The sequence below is a fragment of the Oryx dammah genome, unplaced genomic scaffold (genome assembly GCF_014754425.2).
Source record: "Oryx dammah isolate SB20612 unplaced genomic scaffold, SCBI_Odam_1.1 HiC_scaffold_17, whole genome shotgun sequence".
Taxonomy (NCBI): domain Eukaryota; kingdom Metazoa; phylum Chordata; class Mammalia; order Artiodactyla; family Bovidae; genus Oryx; species Oryx dammah.
Window position 1 is genome coordinate 30,895,766 of NW_024070201.1, and position 19,136 is coordinate 30,914,901.

The 19,136-nt window shown below is 37.6% G+C and overlaps 1 protein-coding gene across 3 annotated transcripts in view; it reads left to right on the forward strand.

Annotated features, from left to right (window-relative positions):
* Positions 1-19,136, forward strand: part of LOC120876377 (tubulin-specific chaperone cofactor E-like protein) — a 170,367-nt gene that overhangs the window by 31,157 nt on the left and 120,074 nt on the right. For all 3 annotated transcript variants that reach the window (XM_040258228.1, XM_040258227.1, XM_040258226.1), the window contains exons 5-7: positions 474-730; positions 3,395-3,521; positions 4,966-5,082. In XM_040258228.1, coding sequence (XP_040114162.1) covers positions 474-730; positions 3,395-3,521; positions 4,966-5,082 — 501 coding nt within the window. The remainder of the gene's footprint in view (positions 1-473; positions 731-3,394; positions 3,522-4,965; positions 5,083-19,136) is intronic.

Here is a 19,136-nt window from a genome sequence, read left to right on the forward strand (position 1 = left end):
GCACCTGCACAGGGCCTGATACAGGGTAGGAATTCAATAAATGATAGCTATTATTTCTGTTTCTAAACACTGTTGATGTTGTTTCTAGAATTTTCTTTTATCTCCTCTCAATTTACCCAACTCTGCCCCTTCTTCAAGGCCATGCATCCTTTCCTGGCTGTTCCAACTACAATTTCAATTCCATTCCTATATGAAGTGGCATTGCACTTACAGTGCTGCTTCATTTAGCATTTATTTATTTAAGCATACAAATACTTTAGCACTGGGTTATATCATTCTCTGCTCTTTTATGTATTTTAGGTTTGTCTTCCCAACTGTATTTTAAACTTCAGAAAGACATCTTTATATTTGTTCTACTATACCTATCAGAGTCTCATATGTAGTAGATACTTATTTACTGAGTGACTGAAAATAGGTGCAAAGTAGAAACTTGGCTGCTTTAAACAATGAAATATTTCCTTTTTTCTCTGCAGTTTGGAAGAACTCTTCCTGTGCCTTAATGACTATGAAACAGTGTCTTGTCCTTCTATTTGCTGTCATTCTCTTAAGCTACTACATATAACAGACAATAACCTCCAAGATTGGACTGAAATACGCAAGTTAGGAGTTATGTTTCCCTCACTGGATACCCTTGTCCTGGCCAACAACCATTTGAACGCTATCGAGGAGCCTGATGATTCATTGGCCAGGTTGTTTCCTAATCTGCGATCCATCAGCCTCCACAAGTCAGGTGAGGGACATGCTTGTTCTCATTCTACATGCAAATTGATCTGCACTTATGCATGATATACAGTGAAAGTGTATTTCTTTCCATCATAGCTCTGCCTTCTTACAGGATGATTTTACAGAGTGACATGTAGATGCCTACTGATTAGCTAAATTTAAGGCATTCATTTTCATAAATGCTCTGGTAAATATCAATATTTATCAAATATTCACTTGGCATAGTGTTATGTTAGTTATTAATATTTTATATATTAAAGGGGCCATGCTATGAAAGAAGTGAAATTGATGAATTGGGTAGTAAAAGGAAGAGTAAAAGAGTACAAAAAGTTACAAACAAGATGGTTTTGTCTGGATTTAGGTTAAGGAATCCCAGTCCTTTCAAATTTTCACTTATCTTTTCTAGTATTTACATATAATTGATTATCAGTTTGTTGCCATTTGATTCTGCATATAACAGGAATGAATATTTTAGCCTAATTTTAAAAATGAGTAACCTTTATTATTTGAAGTCTTAATATTCACAGCAAAATTGAGCAGAGAGTACATAGAGTTCCCATATACTCCCTGCCCCTACTCATGCAAAACCTCCCCTTCTGTCAACATCCAAGCACCAAAGTGATACATTCAGTTTACCTACATTGACATCATCCAAAGTGCAGAGTTTACACTCTTGGTATTGTTCATTGTGTGGGTTTGGACAAATGTATAGTGACACTCGTCTGCCATTGTCATATTGTACATCTTAGTTTACTGCCCTAACTATCCTCTGTTCTCTGCCTGTTCATCCCTTCTGCCTCCCGAAGCCCTGGCAACCACTGATGTTTTTGCTGTCTGCATAGTTTTGCCTCTTCCAGAATGTCGCATAGTTGGAATCATACAGTGTGTAGCCTTTTCAGATTGGCTTCTTTAACTGAGTAATTCACTTCTTTCTCTTAGTTTAAATTCCCTCATGTCTTTTCATGACTTGATAGCTCATTTCATTTTTAGTGGTAAATAATATTCCATTATCTGGATGTACCACAGTTTATTTATCTACTCGCAAGCTGAAGAATATCTTGGTTTCTTCCACATTTTGGCTTAATTAATAAAGCTGCAAATCTCCATGTGTAGGTTTTTGTGTAGACATGTTTTCAGTTCATTTGGGTGAATAACAAAGCACAGTTGCTGGATCATATAGTAAGAGTATGTGTAGTTTTGTAAGAAGTTACGAAACTCTCTTCTAAAGTGGCTGTACCATTTGCATTGCACCAATAATGAATGAGAGTTCCTGTTGCTCCACATCCTTTGTCAGCATTTGGTTCTGTGAGTGTTTTGGCTTCTGGCCATTCTAACAGGTGTATAGTGGTCTCTCATTGTTTTAATTTGCATTTTCCTGATGGCATACGGTGTGGAACATCTTCTCGTATGCTTACTTGCTGTCTGTATTTCTTTGCTGAGATGTCTGTTCAGGTTTCAGATTATTACTTTTCCTATTGTTGAGTTTTAGGAGTTCTTTGTATATTTTGCATAACAATCTATGTGCCTTTAGCAAATATATTCTCCTAGTCTGTGGATTTTCTTTTCATTCTCTTGGCATTGTCTTTCTGCCTTTTTATTTTTTTTTTTTAAGAAACCAACTATATAAAGAAAAATAATTCTGACCTGTAACTGAAAAACCACACAGTTTATTTCACCATGGAGATTTTAAGGGTGGGAATTAAGTCTTAAAAACAAGTGATTATAAAGCAATTATCCTCCAATTAAAATTTTTTAAAAAACAAGTGATTTGCATAAGGAAACTGTGTATTTCACAAATGACACCACTTGAGCTAACTCCATTCTTCCTCCTAGATAGAATGCTGTTCTGAAGAGGACAGCAGTGACCTGGGTTGGTTATGCACCAGTTTATTGCTCCTCTGCCTTTACCCTTGCTGAAGGCTGATAGAAATAGGAAGGGAAGAAAGGGACTACGTTGTTCTCTGCAATGGATTTAATTAATGTGTGGTAAAACTGACCAGGAGTATTTTTCCTGCTAGTGCCAAGTACAGACTTGGATGCTACATTTGTTCACAGCCATAGGAAGAGTTTCCTTTTAAGACTGACCAGTCTTAATTTGTTGCCTATTTTCCTGCCCAAGGGGTTCAAGTTTTGTGTGTCTCAATTTGTTTGTTTTAAATTTTGAATGTGTTTTCCCTATCCCCAAGATGGAGATAGTTGAAAGATAATGTTTAGTTTCTGGTTCTGTGGACCCTACCCATTTTAGTACTTGTTAAGTAAAAATTTAGTCTAGCAGTATCACTCTTAGATTCTCTGAGTCTGTATTTGATGAAAGAGTTGATCACATCACTTTTAAAATTTTGTAATCATGGCATCCGTCCTGCTTATTAAACCACCAGTGGTCCCCTTTACCAGCCTTTTGGGTAGAGGATCAGTAGATAAGTGAATGTTGGAGAGTAAATGGGATCCCTTGAACACTGGGGTCATGGAGAAAGGAGCGGCAGTCAGGAAGTTTTATGGTGTTTTATTCCACTCTTTCCTTGGATAAAGAAAATTTCAGGATCTAGAACTAGCTTTTGTGATCATTTTAGCATTTCAGAACTTACTAATGGAAATAATTTGTTTAGTGACATTTATCTCCTCATTTGTATGCTTTTCTGGATTTACTTAAACAATATCTTTCTCAAATTAGGTTTGCAGTCCTGGGAAGACATTGACAAACTAAACTCATTCCCTAAACTTGAAGAAGTGAGATTGTTAGGAATCCCTCTTCTGCAGCCATACACCACTGAGGAGCGAAGGAAGTTGGTCATAGCCAGGTCTGTTGTCCTGATCAGTCTGCTTTCTTTCCTCGGCGCTTTGTTGCTTCATTAAGGGCTTATGCACTATTGGAAAGTGGGAGGAAGTACACTGTGTGTTCATCCATCTCTAGAACAGTCTGTGCCTAGAGCTTTTGCAGCTCCAAATTCTAGACGAAAAGAAATGTAATATGAGATGAAAAATGTGAAATAAAATTCATCTGCCAATACCACTAAGTCTATTCCATTTTTATACTTTTTGATATTTACAGTATTTGAAATCTTGTTTGGGTCATGAGGAAAAGGTAAGTATAATTGGGAATCAATTCCTTGTTTTCTCTGTTAACATAGAAGTCATTTACAGTGTAAATCCCTGGAAACTGGGCTGTTTCATTAGTGTAAAACTCAAGAGAGCAGTATCTGTGGTTTTTTCTTCCATTTAGATTGACCTAAACTTGACCGCCACCTTGTTACCTTCTTCCTCCAGCTATCCTGCCTTTCATGTCTCAGCCTCTGCCTCCCTCAGACTACTGAAATGTCCCGTGAGGGTTTATTTTTGTATGTATGTGTCTTTAACAGCATTAAGGTTTGGCTAAGATGTAAAGGGCCGTGGAGCTTTGCTCTGTTCTCTCGTGTATATACATAGTAGTTTAACAGGGGAACAGTAATCTTGAAGATTCCCTAAAGAAGAGTGATTCTGTAAACTGCTTTGATCTTTCTGACCAGCTAATACCTAGCAGGTCTTTACTGCTTTCCAGTTGTTAACGTACATGTTAATATCCTACTGAGGAAATAAATTTCAGCATATTTTTCTTCTAAGAAGAGTAAGTCTTGCATACCTTGCGCTTTGTTTTCTTTACACAATTCTGTTGTAAATATAATCAGTGAATCCCTGAACCATGTGACCAGATTGTCCTGACGGCTCTGTAGGCCTGTGCTGTTCAGTGTGGCCCCATCAAGCCATGTGTGACTTTGGAACACTTGACGTTATGGCTAGTCTGAATTGGAATGTACTGTAAATGAAAAAACTCATACTAGATTTCAAACACTTTATATGAACAAAAAGAACATGAAGTACCTTAGTTACTTATTGTCGATTATAGGTTGAAATATATCCTAGATATATTAGATTGAATATAATGTAGTATTAAAATTAATCTCGTTTGTTTACTTTTTAAAATGTGGATACTAGAGAATTTAAATTACATGTGTGGGTTGCATCATATTTAAGTTTGGACAGTACTGTATAGAATCTTATTTTGAAAGGTGAGGTATGGTTATAAAAGGTCAGTATTACTTCCAAAACTGCAAGTTTAGAGATATTTTTGGTCTGTATATTTTCTGTCACATTAGTTCATGTAAGTGGTTGTACACAAGCAGAGCTGCATCAAATGCATCCTTTCAAGAGAATAAGACTGGGCCTCAAGACAATCATTGTATTGTATCTTTTGCTTTTTATTTATAGATTGCCATCGGTCTCCAAACTTAATGGCAGTGTTGTTACTGATGGTGAGCGAGAAGACTCCGAGAGATTTTTTATCCGTTACTATGTGGATGTCCCACAGGAAGAAGTGCCATTCAGGTAAAAACCTCTCATCAGCTTAGCAACACTTTAGCAAGTATTAAGGCAACTTAAGAACTATTGCTTTAGAGCAAAATCTACTAACTTGTTATTGGACCCTCTTAGAAGACTTTGGTGATAGATTTTAAAAACAAAGGAAGAAACACAAAAAGCAAACCTGTTTTATGTTATTCTCCATAGTGTATTTCTTCTAGCCTTGCACTTGTATTAGGAATGTTTGGGTAAGTATTTGACTGCTTCCAGTAGTTCCCACTCCGTCTTCCATATCATAGATTCCTTTTTGTTCCTTTCTTCCAGGAGCACGTTTTCACCCACCCCCAAAACTGGTCTTTTTTTTTTCACATTGCGTCTGCTTTTAAGCTCCATTATGTTCTGCAGTTTGGAAGGCTTGGCAAATGTACATGAGGTTTAGTGATTATGAGAAAGGGACTAGAAAATAGACTCCTTAAATAGGAAATATGAAAGAAATGAGGATGTTGAGTCAGAAGAGAAATGCTGAGGCCTGAATATGAAGGGTTAATACGTATTGTTCGGTGAGAAACTAATATTCTATAAATGTAAAGAAAATGTAGCAGATATTATATATGTAAACATAAAGGGAAAAAGACTCCCTAAACAGGTTTATGGGTATTGGAAACTAGAATCAGTTACCCCAAAAGTAATTCTTTTCTTAAAGAGTTTAAGAACAGCATTCAACAGGAGGAGTTTCAGACAACAAGATGCAAGTTAAGATTGAACGTGAGTCAAACCACATTCTGTTTACAAATTTCAGTGATTCTAATTCATTCCTGGCATCTGGCACATAACACTCAGTCGTGTCCGACTCTCTGCGACCGCCTGGACTGTAGCCCGCCAGGCTTCTCTGTCCGTGGGATTCTCCAGGCAAGAAATCTGGAGTAGGGTGCCATTCCCTTCTCCAGAGAATCATCCTGATGCAGAGATCGAACCCGGGTCTCCTGCGTTGCAGGCAGATTCTTTACCATTTGAGCTACAAGAAAGTCCTAATTCATTCCTACTGAACATTTTTTTCCCCAGAGTTCTCTGTTATTTATAGACTTTAAGAGAGTTTCCGTACTGTAAGGCTCAACCAGGGCTGTGTAAGAGAGTTGTGCTATTAGCAGTAGAATTTTAATGCTTAAATGTTTAAAATGTTAGACAATTAAGTAAGGATTTCGAAGGTAAAGTTTTAAAATTAGCTAAGAACAGCTAGTTAGGAAGAAATACGGCTATGCCTTTAGCACAACCCAGAAATATTAAGTTAAACCATGTAAAAAAAATTTTTAGGTTCAGAAAACTATAGTCTGATATCTATAGTTTCATTTGATTCAATCTGTTGTTTTAGAAGAAGTAAATATTCTGGCTTTAAGCATAAGTTTGTCATGACAGATTACTTAACTTCCAGTCTGCTACAGGAAGTAGTATATATATGGCAGTAAATTGTTTCTGTCCCTGATGGTGTAATTTTCCTAAAGTGCTTTTGTGCCTCTGTGGTAATCACTATCTTGAATGCATGTCATAGAAATCATCTTTATCCAGGGGAGGACTTTATTGGAAGGATATTGAGAAACTAAAAGAATTGCTAGATGGTCTAGAGAACCCGGTTTAGACAGGAAGGAAAGCAAGGATAGCCAAGCTTTCCTCTTACAGTTTTCTTTATAGATTTCTGTTGGCACAATGCGCTGGACTGTACCACTGAACACTTGCAGCAGTGTCATGGACTTTTGATTTCCCCGTTAGCATTGAAAATAATTTGTTACTGACCTTTGCTTCATTCCCTGAGTTGAGACCTATGCATCTGACCGATTGATTGGCTGGTTTAAGGCATGTGCCCACACTGTCTCCCCAGAGATAAGAAGCGGGTTTATCTGTTCCTTTTTGGCTTCTGCAGTGAGAAGTCATAATCTTGCTTCCCCTAATCTTGGGACTTCTTCCCATGTAGGAGCAATTCAGCAAAAAGAACATTTACTATAGTCTGACACAGAGATTACTTTGATTAACATCTAGATATATACCTTTTCTCCAAAGTTATGTATTAAACATTTCTTACCTACACTAATAAATTTCTTATACAAATGAAAACACATTTCTTTCTCCTTGTAATGAGATAACCATATTCCAATCCTACATAGAGTGTGATCAATTAATTACCTACTACCAAAAATTTATGCAGTCAAGCTATTTTAGTTACCACTCTGGCCTTCATGCCTCTTTTTGTAATTATGCCTCTTTTCTCACTCACTAGTAATAAGTAGTTACAGTTAGAAGTAGTAGCTTGATGCTGCTGCCTGGTCTCTTCCTTCCTTCCTGATATTGAAATATTGAAATGGGCAACCAGATTTCAGTGTCTCCCACCAGCATCCCTGGCCTATAAAATGTTTTCCAAGGATGTGTGTGCTCTGCTCATTAATGTATTTTGCAAGGCCTTGGGGAAGGAAGTATCTCTGGGTCTTTGTAGGGTCCGTGGCTGGAGAATGGGTGAAGTGATAGCAGGGTGACAGTAATTTCCTTCATCCCTGTGTCTTGCAGTTTCTGAATTCCTCCTTCCATGTTAGCTCAAAGAATTTGTGACATTTCAACTTGTTTTAGCATAGACACCTCCACTGAGTCCAATTTCCAGTCAGCCAGCTTAGAACCACTCTAAATGATTCTAAACCATTGAAGCTAGCCACTAGGTTTTTTTTTAAAATTCAGAACCTTTGGTAATATACCTACACAAAATCAGCCAGATCTAGAATTGCTTTTTTCCCCTTGGTTAACACAACTTATTTCTTATATTCCCTATATTCATTTCCCATATGTTTGTCCATATAAATGACCAAAGACTTGTAAATGTTTTGATGTTTTTGTAATTGATCCCACAGACAATGCTGTGATTTGACTGATGGTGGTGCAGTAGAGTATGTATGTGGAGGGAGGAGGCAAGGTACACTTACACTTGCAAGGTAATTCCCTCAGGCAAGGGGATTTTACTGCCTTTTCAAGCCACAGAGGAACAGTCTTATTGGACCCAGTGAGGATTTAGGGATTCAGGATATTTCCAAGTCCTCAGAGTCCTTCCTTATATATACTTCCATTCCAATATATGCCCTGTGTCTCTCCCATTAGTGCTTCAACTTTCATAGGATAGTTCCAATATGGATGCAAAATGACCTATGATTCAGCAACCTAGAGCATAAAATCTTGTATATTTGTTTTTATGGCTACTTCAGCTCTGTTGTAAGAGAGCAAAGATCCTTTATAGGAACTTGACATTAACATTCTCTTTATGTAATATTCTCTATTTTGTACCCTTAGAATAGCAGGTGCTCATAGTCTTGAATTGTTCATTCCCATCATGTGTTTTATTCTTGGCAGCACTCTGTCAGTCTCCTAGAGCATTTCATGTGAACTCAAGTGATAATTAGTTATTTCACCACTCCATGGCAAGGACTTGCAAAATCCCTCCCATAAATATTGTGATATCCACTGGCCTACTGGGCCAGAAACCAATCCCAAATCACCTTTAATTACCTGAGGTACTATTGCTTGGGAATCTACTCCCTGGTAGCAGGCCCATAGGGCACAGAACAGAAATCAACTCTGGCCCACTTAAGTAGAACAGGAATTTAGTAAAAGAATAATGAATACTATGTAGGGCTCAGAATTGATAAGATTAGAGAATTAGGCTTGGCAGAGTTGAGGGGAAGGCAGGCACAGCCAAGATTTCTGTAGATCTCACTGTACAAACAGTATCCTTCTTTCACTGGTCACTGGACAGTCATCAGTAAGTTGCTAGACTTCACTGCAGGCATTTTGCAGCCATGCTTTTGAATGTTTGACTCTTCCTTATCTGTTGTGAGTAATCTCTGTCAGTCCTCATTACATCTTAGGATTTAAAATTCCAGCTATAGTTAGACAGGTTTATGTCACCTTCCCAGGTTCTAGCTTCCAGGGAAAAAATAGAATACCTACTCTTTAGCTTCTGTAGTGGGACATGGTTTCTGCCTCTCATCTATCTTGAGTTTCCCTCAAATCAGAAGGGCATTCTGATGCCACAGTTGACATATATCCACTGTAGTACACATTCCCTAGTAGTTTTCTTATAAGTCTCCTGGTGGACTGATTTTTGAGCCACTATAATATGCCAGGAGCTGTGTTAGCCATTTTTAAAATAATATAATAGCATCCATGCTGATGCAAGATGAAATGGTGAATAACAGAGAGGAATTTATATTAAATGCATTCATTATGAATTAAGAGTGATGTATAAACAGGGCATTTAGTACTATACTTACTATCTCTTTAATTGTCCTCCAAGTTATATGCATAATTTTTCCCCAAAACACCACTGAATAGTGAATAGCACAGTTCATAGTTAGTAAAAGGTAAAAATTTGACTTCCTGGATAATTTAATATTTCATACAGAATCACATTTGAGCTTTAGTTTCCTGGTGGGATTGAGGTATTTGTTTATCTTGAAGAAAGCATTCCTTTTCACTTGACCGTGGATTTTTAAAATCTTGATTTCCCTATAAATTCTGACTTTCCCAGCATCCTTCCCCAGGTTTAGGCTCCCCAGTCTTCTCCTCTTATTTTCCTGTCTTGTGTCATTAATCACCAAATACCTCTGCTCAACTTAGACATAAGTAAGAAAAGTTAGCCAAAATGTCTTTTGAGAGCTTGAATAAAAGGCCATTATGATCCATTCAGTGTCCTTTATGGTAGCAGAGTTATTTTGTGAGTCAGTTCGATTATTCATACACATCTGTTTCTATATGATTAGTCATTTTGGCAACAGAAGACTTTAAAGATGATCCAGAAATTTACATATTCTTTTTTTCTATCTCAGAATAAAATACAAGCTCCAGTTACCTGTACCACTTCAGTTTTTTATGATGAACAGAATAAAATGTTTAGAGGACTGAAGGGAGACATACTTATTAAGAGTGTTATAAGTCCTTACAGGTGCTCCCTTTCTACTGGTAGGTGGAGCTGGAAGCTTAGCCTCTGTACTGTGTCTGTTTATGGTAATTATGGACTGACACACACACCAAGCAGAGGAGTTGCCCATGTGTTCCGTATTTATTTAGTTTGTAAAACAATAGAAGGTGAAGCATTTCTGTCGCATGATTCCTGGTCTTTAAGCATTGCAGTGTTTGCGCCTCCAGTCACTGGATTTCCCTTTAGAGTCTTCATTTCTGCTGGTCTCTTCACGGCTTGTACGGCAGTGGTGCGCTATTCCAGAGTCCATTCAGTGGGTGCTGCCAGTGGCTGAAAAGATGTCCTCACTGGGTGGGTCATATTTCAGTCGTTGGACTCTCATATTTTACCAGGAGACCTTCTAGGAAATAACTCTAGATTCTAGATGGGTTTCAAAGGGCAGTTTAATTTATTTACTGAATATCTACTATGAACTAAGAGGCATTGAGCCAGAAGCTGCAGATAAGACAAAATAGTAGTATCTATTCTTAAGAAGGTTGCCATCTGGACTAAGCTAGAGATATATTTCCTCCGCTGGAGGCTCCTCATGTTCCCAACTTCTAAAAATCCAATTATCTCAGGATTTCATCTTTGCATCTCTTCTCTTCTGTACTCATCCCATAAGTACTTTTATCTAGTCCTGTGGCTTTCCATATCTTTTAGTTTCAAATAATTGCCAAATTTATTCAGCTCTGATCTATCTGCCCCTAAATTCCAAAATATTTCCAGATATCTACCTGACATCTCTATCTGATGTTTAACCCTAATGTGTCCAAAATCTAACTTTTGGTCCCTTCTTTACTTTTCTTTGGCCCCTCGCCTTCCCTGCTTTATCTGCTGCTATGCACATTTTCCTCCATCTCTTCATTCTTCCAGTTGCTCAAGATTAAGAGTTGGGCATCATCCCTGGTTTCTTTCTCCTATACCCCACAACTAGTCCATTTTGTTTTTTTTCAATTCTGCTTTCAAAAATATATAGAATCTTAATACTTCTTAGCATCGTTTTAGTTCAAGCCTTCCTCATCTCTTACCTGTATTATTATAGTTGCCTTCCAATTGTGTTACCAACTCTAAGCTTGCACTATTTACTGTACAGCAGGCCAGTAAATCAAGAGACAAATTGTTAGGACAAGGAAGAGAGACTTTATTTTGAAGGCCAGAAGACTGAGAAGATGGTGGATTAGCATCCCAAAGAATCATCTTACTTGAGTTAGAATTCAGGCTTCTTTTATATTAAAAGAGGAGGGAATTTGGTTTGTTTTTGCAAACTTCTTGCTGTGGTAATCCTTCTTGCTGTCTGAGTAGGTCGGGTCACTGATGTTAACTCCTGTTAACCTCCAAGGAGAAAAGTGCTATTCTCTATCCTACAGCTTTTTTTTTTTTCTCATATCTTATCCAGTGAAAAGTGTTGCATTTTTAAAGGTCAGAGTCATGAAAATGGGCTAACCTGTATTATATTTCAGGCTATAGGCAACATTCTTAACTTGAAGCAAAGCAATAGAAGACAGAGGTTAAGTAAAATATTAACAGATCTAATATGGAGTCAGATTTGTTCTTTCCTATTACAATTGGCCTCCCTATATCCACCCTTGCCCCATATTCTCCACATGCTGTGCTTAGTCTCTCCATCTCTGCATTCTTGGAGATTTATGTCCAACCCTTTGCGACCCCATAAACTGTAGCCCGCCAGGTTCCCTTGTCCATGGGGATTCTCCAGGCAAGAATACTGGAGTGGGTTGCCATGCTCTCCTCCAGGGGATCTTGTCAGCTCAGGGTTTGAACCCACGTCTCCCGCATTGCAGGCAGATTCTTTACCATCTGAGCCACCAGGGAAGCCCAATTCTCCACATGGCAGCCAGTTTATAAGAACTCAAATACATGGGGAAAAAAATCCTTGCCATTCATCAAATATACCAAGCACACTCCACCTCAGGCCTTTGCATTGTTTCCCCTGTTCAGAATGTGCCACATCAGTTGCTGGGCTCTCTCTCTGATACCTCATCAGAGACTCCCTTCCTGACCAAGCTAGCTGAAACAGCACACCTCTGTCTCCTGTCATTCTCTTAACTTACCATTGTTTGTATTTATCAACACCGAACTTACATTTCTCATGACTGAGTTAATCTGGTGAGGATGACAGACAGAAAGGAGTTTGTGGGAAGTTAAGGCACAGAGGTATGTTATAAGTCTTTAGTTCCAGTATGACTTAATGATAAGCAATTAAATGGGAAGTCGTGGCAGATAACACTGGGGAGGAAGGTACAAACCAGGGCAGGCCATTTAAGACCTTGGTGTGCCATGCCAGTTCAGTTCAGTTAAGTTCAGTCGCTCAGTAGTGTCTGACTCTTTGCGACCCCATGAATCGCAGCACGCCAGGCCTCCCTGTCCATCACCAACTCCCAGAGTTCACCCAAACTCATGTGCATCGAGTCGGTGACGCCATCCAGCCATCTCATCCTCTGTCATCCCCTTCTCCTCCTGCCTCCAATCCCTCCCAGCATCAGAGTCTTTTCCAATGAGTCAACTCTTCACACGAGGTGGCAAAGTATTGGAGTTTCAACCTCAGAATCAGTCCTTCCAATGAACACCCAGGACTGGTCTCACTTAGGATGGACTGGTTGGATCTCCTTGCAGTCCAAGGGACTTGCAAGAGTCTTCCAGCACCACAGTTCAAAAGCATCAATTCTTCAGCCATGCCAGTAGACTAGGACTTTTTCTTGTGGGCCATGGGAAATCATTGAAAGGCTTCAAGTGGGAAAGTTATGTGGGCAGATTTAGGTTTGTGTTTAGAAGGAGAAGCTGAGAGAGACCCAGAGACCTAGTTGATAACTGAGACTTGAGTAAAGGAGGATATGTGTATCAGTGGTCCTTTGTTTCTCTTTACAAAGGTACACGTTAGGACTGAATTTCACTGTAGAATTTGAAGCCATTTTTAGAAAATACCTTGTGAAATTCTATGTGTTTTCTGGTATTTATAGGTTTGATTTCTCTCAGGGTATAAAAGTACCATTTAGAGAGAAAAAACTCCACATTTATGAATCTGCCACATGTTAAAATGTACCTATTTATTATTTTTTGCCTTTCCATTTATCAGACATCTTTCTACATTGCCTGTATTTATCAGTTTTTCCTTTTTTTATGTTTTCTTTATCTCTTAATTTCCCAAGAGACTGAATTTGAGTTACTTATTTCCTATTTAACTAATACACAGCTCCCCTGTGTTTAGTTTTAAAGAGAAACAGAAAAGAAAAACCACGGTAACTTTTCTTTTAGAAATCAACATATCATGTATCTTTTCAGGGAAGTCCAATGGTTTCTATTTATTTTTAAAGACAGGGAAAGTAAATGCATTGATTTGGGGTGTCTTTTTTTAGACTTTAGAATTTTGTTTTTCATAAAAGGGAACTATGAGAGGCATAGCTCCAGTGAGCAGTTATTTGATGGGAAGAAATGCTGCTGTCAGAGACAGAGTGGCAGTGCGAGAAATAAAGTTTTCTTGAAGGCTTTTCTTTTTGCTTTTATCCTCCTTTAGTATCTCACTTTATGTTTGTCCCAAGGAGTCCCTAAACTGTGCCCTGGGAAATCCTTATTTATGATGTAGGGATTGTAGTAGGCATTCCTCAAATGTTTATTGGATTGTCATTAGTGGTAACCAGCTTTTTAAAATATAGAGAGCATGTTTTTTCCTGCTTAAGACTAATGGCTTTTCTAAATGGAGCTGATTGTATCTTCATGTTACTGTGAGAGCAGGGCAGCAGGCTGTATTTGGACCCCACCTCAATGAAGGCTTATTTTGCCCTGGGTGCTGGAGAAATCCTAGTGTGCTGTGTCGTTCCCTCATATCCCTTCCAGACAGAGGACCTGCTGTTGTGAGGGAACATTGCTCCGCTGGACAGTCTCCTGGGCTTCTCCATACTGCCAGGCTCCATCATCCTCTGACAAGGGCCGTGACACAGCACTCCTCACATTCAGCTGCAAGTCTGATGAGAAACAAAAGGGGCTTTCTGCTTGGCGCACCATGGAGAGCCTCTGAAATGTTAGCTCTCCCTGTTGCTTACCGCTTTTGTCATTCCAATTACCTTGGACTTGATTGTGACTTCTTTCCACTTTCCCAGCCTAGCAGAAGATAGGCTGCCTTCCTAATCTTGATAGGAGTTAATATATGAGAATTTGAAAATAGCTGCAAAGGAAAGAAAGAATGAGAACCAGCCCTCCCAAATCATGGTCTTGGGGGAAATTTTCTTTGTTGTCTAAACTTTTTGTTTTGGCCAGGGCATGGGGCCAGTTTTATCTTTTATTGTTTTTGTTTGCTTTTTTAGAATTAAAATAAGATACTGAGAATAATATATAAATACTCATGTTCACATGGTTCAGAACTGATGATTTTTAGTATTTTACTTGTTAAATTTTTCACTGAAATAGATAATATTACAGATAAAACTGGAGTACCTTTTTGTCTCTGTTCTTAGTCCTATTTCTTCCTCCAAAAAGTAACCAACCCGATTTTCTAGGCATGAGTACTGGAGTAGGTTGCCATTTCCTTCTCCAGGGAATCTTCCCGACCCAGGGATGGAACCCAGGTCTCCCGCGTTGTAGACAGATGCTTTACCATCTGAGCCACCAGGGAAGTCCTGTATATAGTTGATGTCTACTTCTTATATTTTATGTATCTATTAAAGTATAAAGTAGGATCTTCTTATACTTTGTCAATATACATTGCAGTTTTTTCTTGTGTAGCTTTTCAATCTGATATTTTCACTTTGTATTTTGTTGAAAAGAAGTTTTAAAAATTTACTATAACGTGTATCAGTCCTTTGTTCTACAGTGTATTTTTTTTTTTAATTTTTGGCCACACTGTACAGTGTGTGGGATCTTAGTTCCCCGACCAGGGATGAAAACCCACAGCCCGTGCAGTGGAAGCATGGAGTCTTAAACCAGTGGACTGCTAGGGAAGTCCCTCTGTGCTTTATTCTTACTCCATCTTGGTCAGGAAATCATGGCCTTTCCAAAGATCACTGAGTATAATCTTGTGGGCTTCTCCTAAAAGCGCTTCACATTTATGGCTTTGATCTGTCTGGAGTCTAGTTTTGTGTTTAGTCTCTAATAGCACTCTAAGACTGTTTTTTTCCTCCACAATGATAATTGGTATTCACCATTGATCTGTAATACCAGTTCAGTTATATGCCTAGTTTTTTATGTACATTCATGATTCTTTGTCAGAGTCCTGTTCTATTCCATTGATGTATCATCCATTCCTATACCATTACAAAATTGCTCTATTACATTGTTAAATTATAGTAAGTCTGAATTTCCAGTAAGAATATGTTTCCTCACCTAATTGTTCTTTTTCTAGATTCAGGTTAACTGAATCTAATTCAGATTAGATGTTTTAGATCCTTTTCCCTATAATTTTAGGATTGGCTTATCAAGTTTCACATAAATCCTGCTATAATTTGGATTCCAGTTACACTGAATTCATTGACTAATTTGGGAGAATTGACGTCTTGATGCTGTTACATCTTATCTGTGAACATAATATGTCTTTCCATTTAATTCAGAGACTCTTTATGTACTTCAGCAATGTTTCTAATTCTCTCACAATGTACTTGCACAGCTTTGTTAACTTTATTTCTGGACATCTTATACATTCTTTTGCTACTAAAATGAAATATTTTTTTCTCTGTCACTGCTCTCTAATCTGTAGTTTGTGTTTAGGAATACTATTTAATTTTATATGTTGATCATGTGTCCATCAGGTTTACTAATGTGGAGAATAGCTAATATTTGCTTTCTTTTGGATTTCTAGGTAGGCAATCATATCTGCAAATATTTTTATCTCTTTTTTCTGTTTCTTAGATAGGACCTCCTCCAGTATATTTTAAATGATTGATAAAAGAGAGCATTTTCCTTTATCTTGTTCCTCACTTTAAAGAGAGTACTTCCAAAGTTTCAGTATGAAGTGTTTTGGTATGTTTTCTTTTTTCCCCAAAGGTTTTATAGTTTTAAATTGTACATTTAAATCCATAATCTATTTTGGGTTAATTTTGGTACAATGTGAGAGGTTTAGGTTGAGGTTCTCCACCCCCCCCCCTTTTTTTTTTGGCCTATAGTTGTCTAATTGCTCTAGTACCATTTGTTGAGAAGATTATCTTTCTTTATTGCATTGCTTTTGTAACTTTTTGTTTGAGTATATTTTGGGGTTTTCTAATTGTTTCACTGATCTATGTGTCTTATTGTCCTACCAATACCAAGTACTAAAGCCATATAATAAGTTTTAATATCACAGAGAATGATTCTTCTCTTTGTTCAAGATAATTTTAGCTATTCTCAGGCCTTTGCTTTTCTAATATATAAATCTTAGACTAAACTTGTTTCTGTTTACAAATAGTCTTTCTGGATTTTGAAAGAAATTTTATTAAACTTACATCAGGTGGGGAAGTTTCACATATTTACTATACTGGATCTTCCAGTGCATGAACACAGTGTTTCTCTCCATTTATTTAGACATTCTTTGATTCCTTTCATAAACATTTTATAATTTTTAACATACCTTTTCAATCTTTTGTTAGATTTATATTAAGTATTTCATGTCATTTGTAAATATGAAAAATTTTATTTCTGACTTTCCAGTGTACAAGACTGTTTCTTTTTCTTACTTTATTGCAGTGGCTATAGCATCTAGTACCTATGTTGCATAAGAGTGCTTTGCTCCCAATCTTAGGAAAATCATTCAGTCTTTTACCACTAAGTATAATGTTAGCTATAGGCTTTTTGTAAATAGTCTGTATCAGGTAGTTCCCCTCTGTTTCTAACAGCTGAGAGTCTTTATCAGAAATAGATTTTTTTCAAATGCTTTTTCTGTATCAGTAAATGTTAAATGATTTTTCTTCCTTCTCAAGTTGATATGGGAGCTATACTGATTGATTTTCAAGTGTTGAACCAGGCTTTGCATCAGTTCAGTTCAGTCTCTCAGTCATGTCCAACTCTTTGTGACCCCATGGACTGCAGCATGCCAGGCCTCCCTGTCCATCACCAACTACCAGAGTTTACTCAAACTCATGTCCATTGTGTCGGTGATGTCATCCAACCATCTTATCCTCTGTCATTCCCTTCTCCTCCTGCCCTCAATCTTTCCCAGCATCAGGGTCTTTTCAAATGAGTCAGTTCCTTGCATCAGGTGGCCAAAGTATTGGAGTTTCAGCTTCAATATCAGTCCTTCCATTGGAAGTCATTGGAAGGACTGATTGGAAGGTTTTGCATACCTAGAATAAATTCCACTTGGTCACAGTGTATATGTATATCTTTCTCTACATTGTTGGATTTAGTTTAATAATATTTTGTTGAGGATTTTTGTGTTTGGGATCATGAGATTTATCAGTATGTAGCATTCTTTTTCAAAAAGCTGTATTTATGTGCTTTTCATATCAGAGTAACACTGGCTTCATAAAATGAGTTGGTAAGTTTTTCCTCCCCTTTTGTTTTCTAGATAAGATTGTGTAAAGGTCTTAATTTTCTTTTTTTTTATCATGTAATGCAATTTAAAACTTTTAAATTTTATTAAAATACATATGACAAAATTTACCACCTTAACCATTTTTTTAAATTGTGGTAAAATATATGCAACATAACATTTATCTTCTTAACCATTTTTAAGTGTACAGTTCAGTTGTGTTAAGTACATTTACATTGTTGTGCAACAAAACTCTAGAACATTTTTTACTCTTGCAAAACTGAAACTATATTTATAAAATATCAACTGCTCTTCAGCTCCTCCCTCCAACTCCTTACAACCACCTGACAGCCATCATTCTACTTTCTGTCTCTATAAATTTGACTACTCTAGATACTTTTTATAAAAAGAATTGTATAGTCTTTTTGTGACTGACTTATTTCACTTAGCATAATATCTTCAGATTTCATCCATGCTGTAGCATGTGACAGAATCTCCTTCCTTTTCAAGGCTGAATAATATTCCATTGTATGTATATACCACGTCTATCAGTAGACATTTGGTTTGCTCCCATCTCTTGGTTACTGTGAATAGTGCTGCTGTGAACAAGGATATGTAGATATCTCTCTAAGACCCAGCTTTCTGTTCTTTTGAATCCCAGAAGTGGATTGTTGAATCATGTGGTAATTCTCTTTTTAAGTCTTGAAGAATCACCATACTTTTTTTCATAGTGGTATGTCATTTTACAATTACAACAACAGTGCACCATTTTCTCCACCAACCAACACTTGTTATCTTGTGTTTTTTAAATGATATCCATCCTAATGGGTGTGAGATGTTATCTCATAGTGATTTTGATTTGTATTTCTTTGATGATTAGTGATGTTAAGCATATTTTTGTATGTTTTTTGTCATTTGTATGTCATCTTTGGAGAAATGTTTGTTTGAGTGCTTTCAGTTCAGTTCAGTTCAGTTCAGTCGCTCAGTTGTGTCCAACTCTTTGCAACCCCATGAATCGCAGCACGCCAGGCCTCCCTGTCCATCACCAACTCCTGAATTCACTCAAACTCATGTCCATCGAGTCGGTGATGTTGCCATCCAGCCATCTCATCCTCTGTTGTCCCCTTCTTCTCCTGCCCCAATTCCTCCCAACATCAGGGTCTTTTCCAATGAGTCAACTCTTCGCATGAGGTGGCCAGAGTATTGGAGTTTCAGCTTTAGCATCAGTCCTTCCAATGAACACCCAAGAGTGATCGATTGCCTTTAAGATGGACTGGTTGGATCTCCTTGTAGTCCAAGGGACTCTCAAGAGTCTTCTCCAACACCACAGTTCAAAAGCATCAATTCTTTGGCTCTCAGCTGTCTTCACAGTCCAACTCTCATATCCGTACATGACGACTGGAACAACCATAGCCTTGACTAGATGGACCTCTGTTGGCAAAGTAATATCTCTGCTTTTGAATATGCTATCTAGGTTGGTCATAACTTTCCTTCCAAGGAGTAAGCGTCTTTTAATTTCACGGCAACAGTCACCATCTGCAGTGATTTTGGAGCCCAAAAAAATAAAGTTTGACACTGAGTGCTTTACCTATTTTTAAACCTTTTTTTATATTTTTTGTTGTTGAGTTGTAGGATATCTTTATA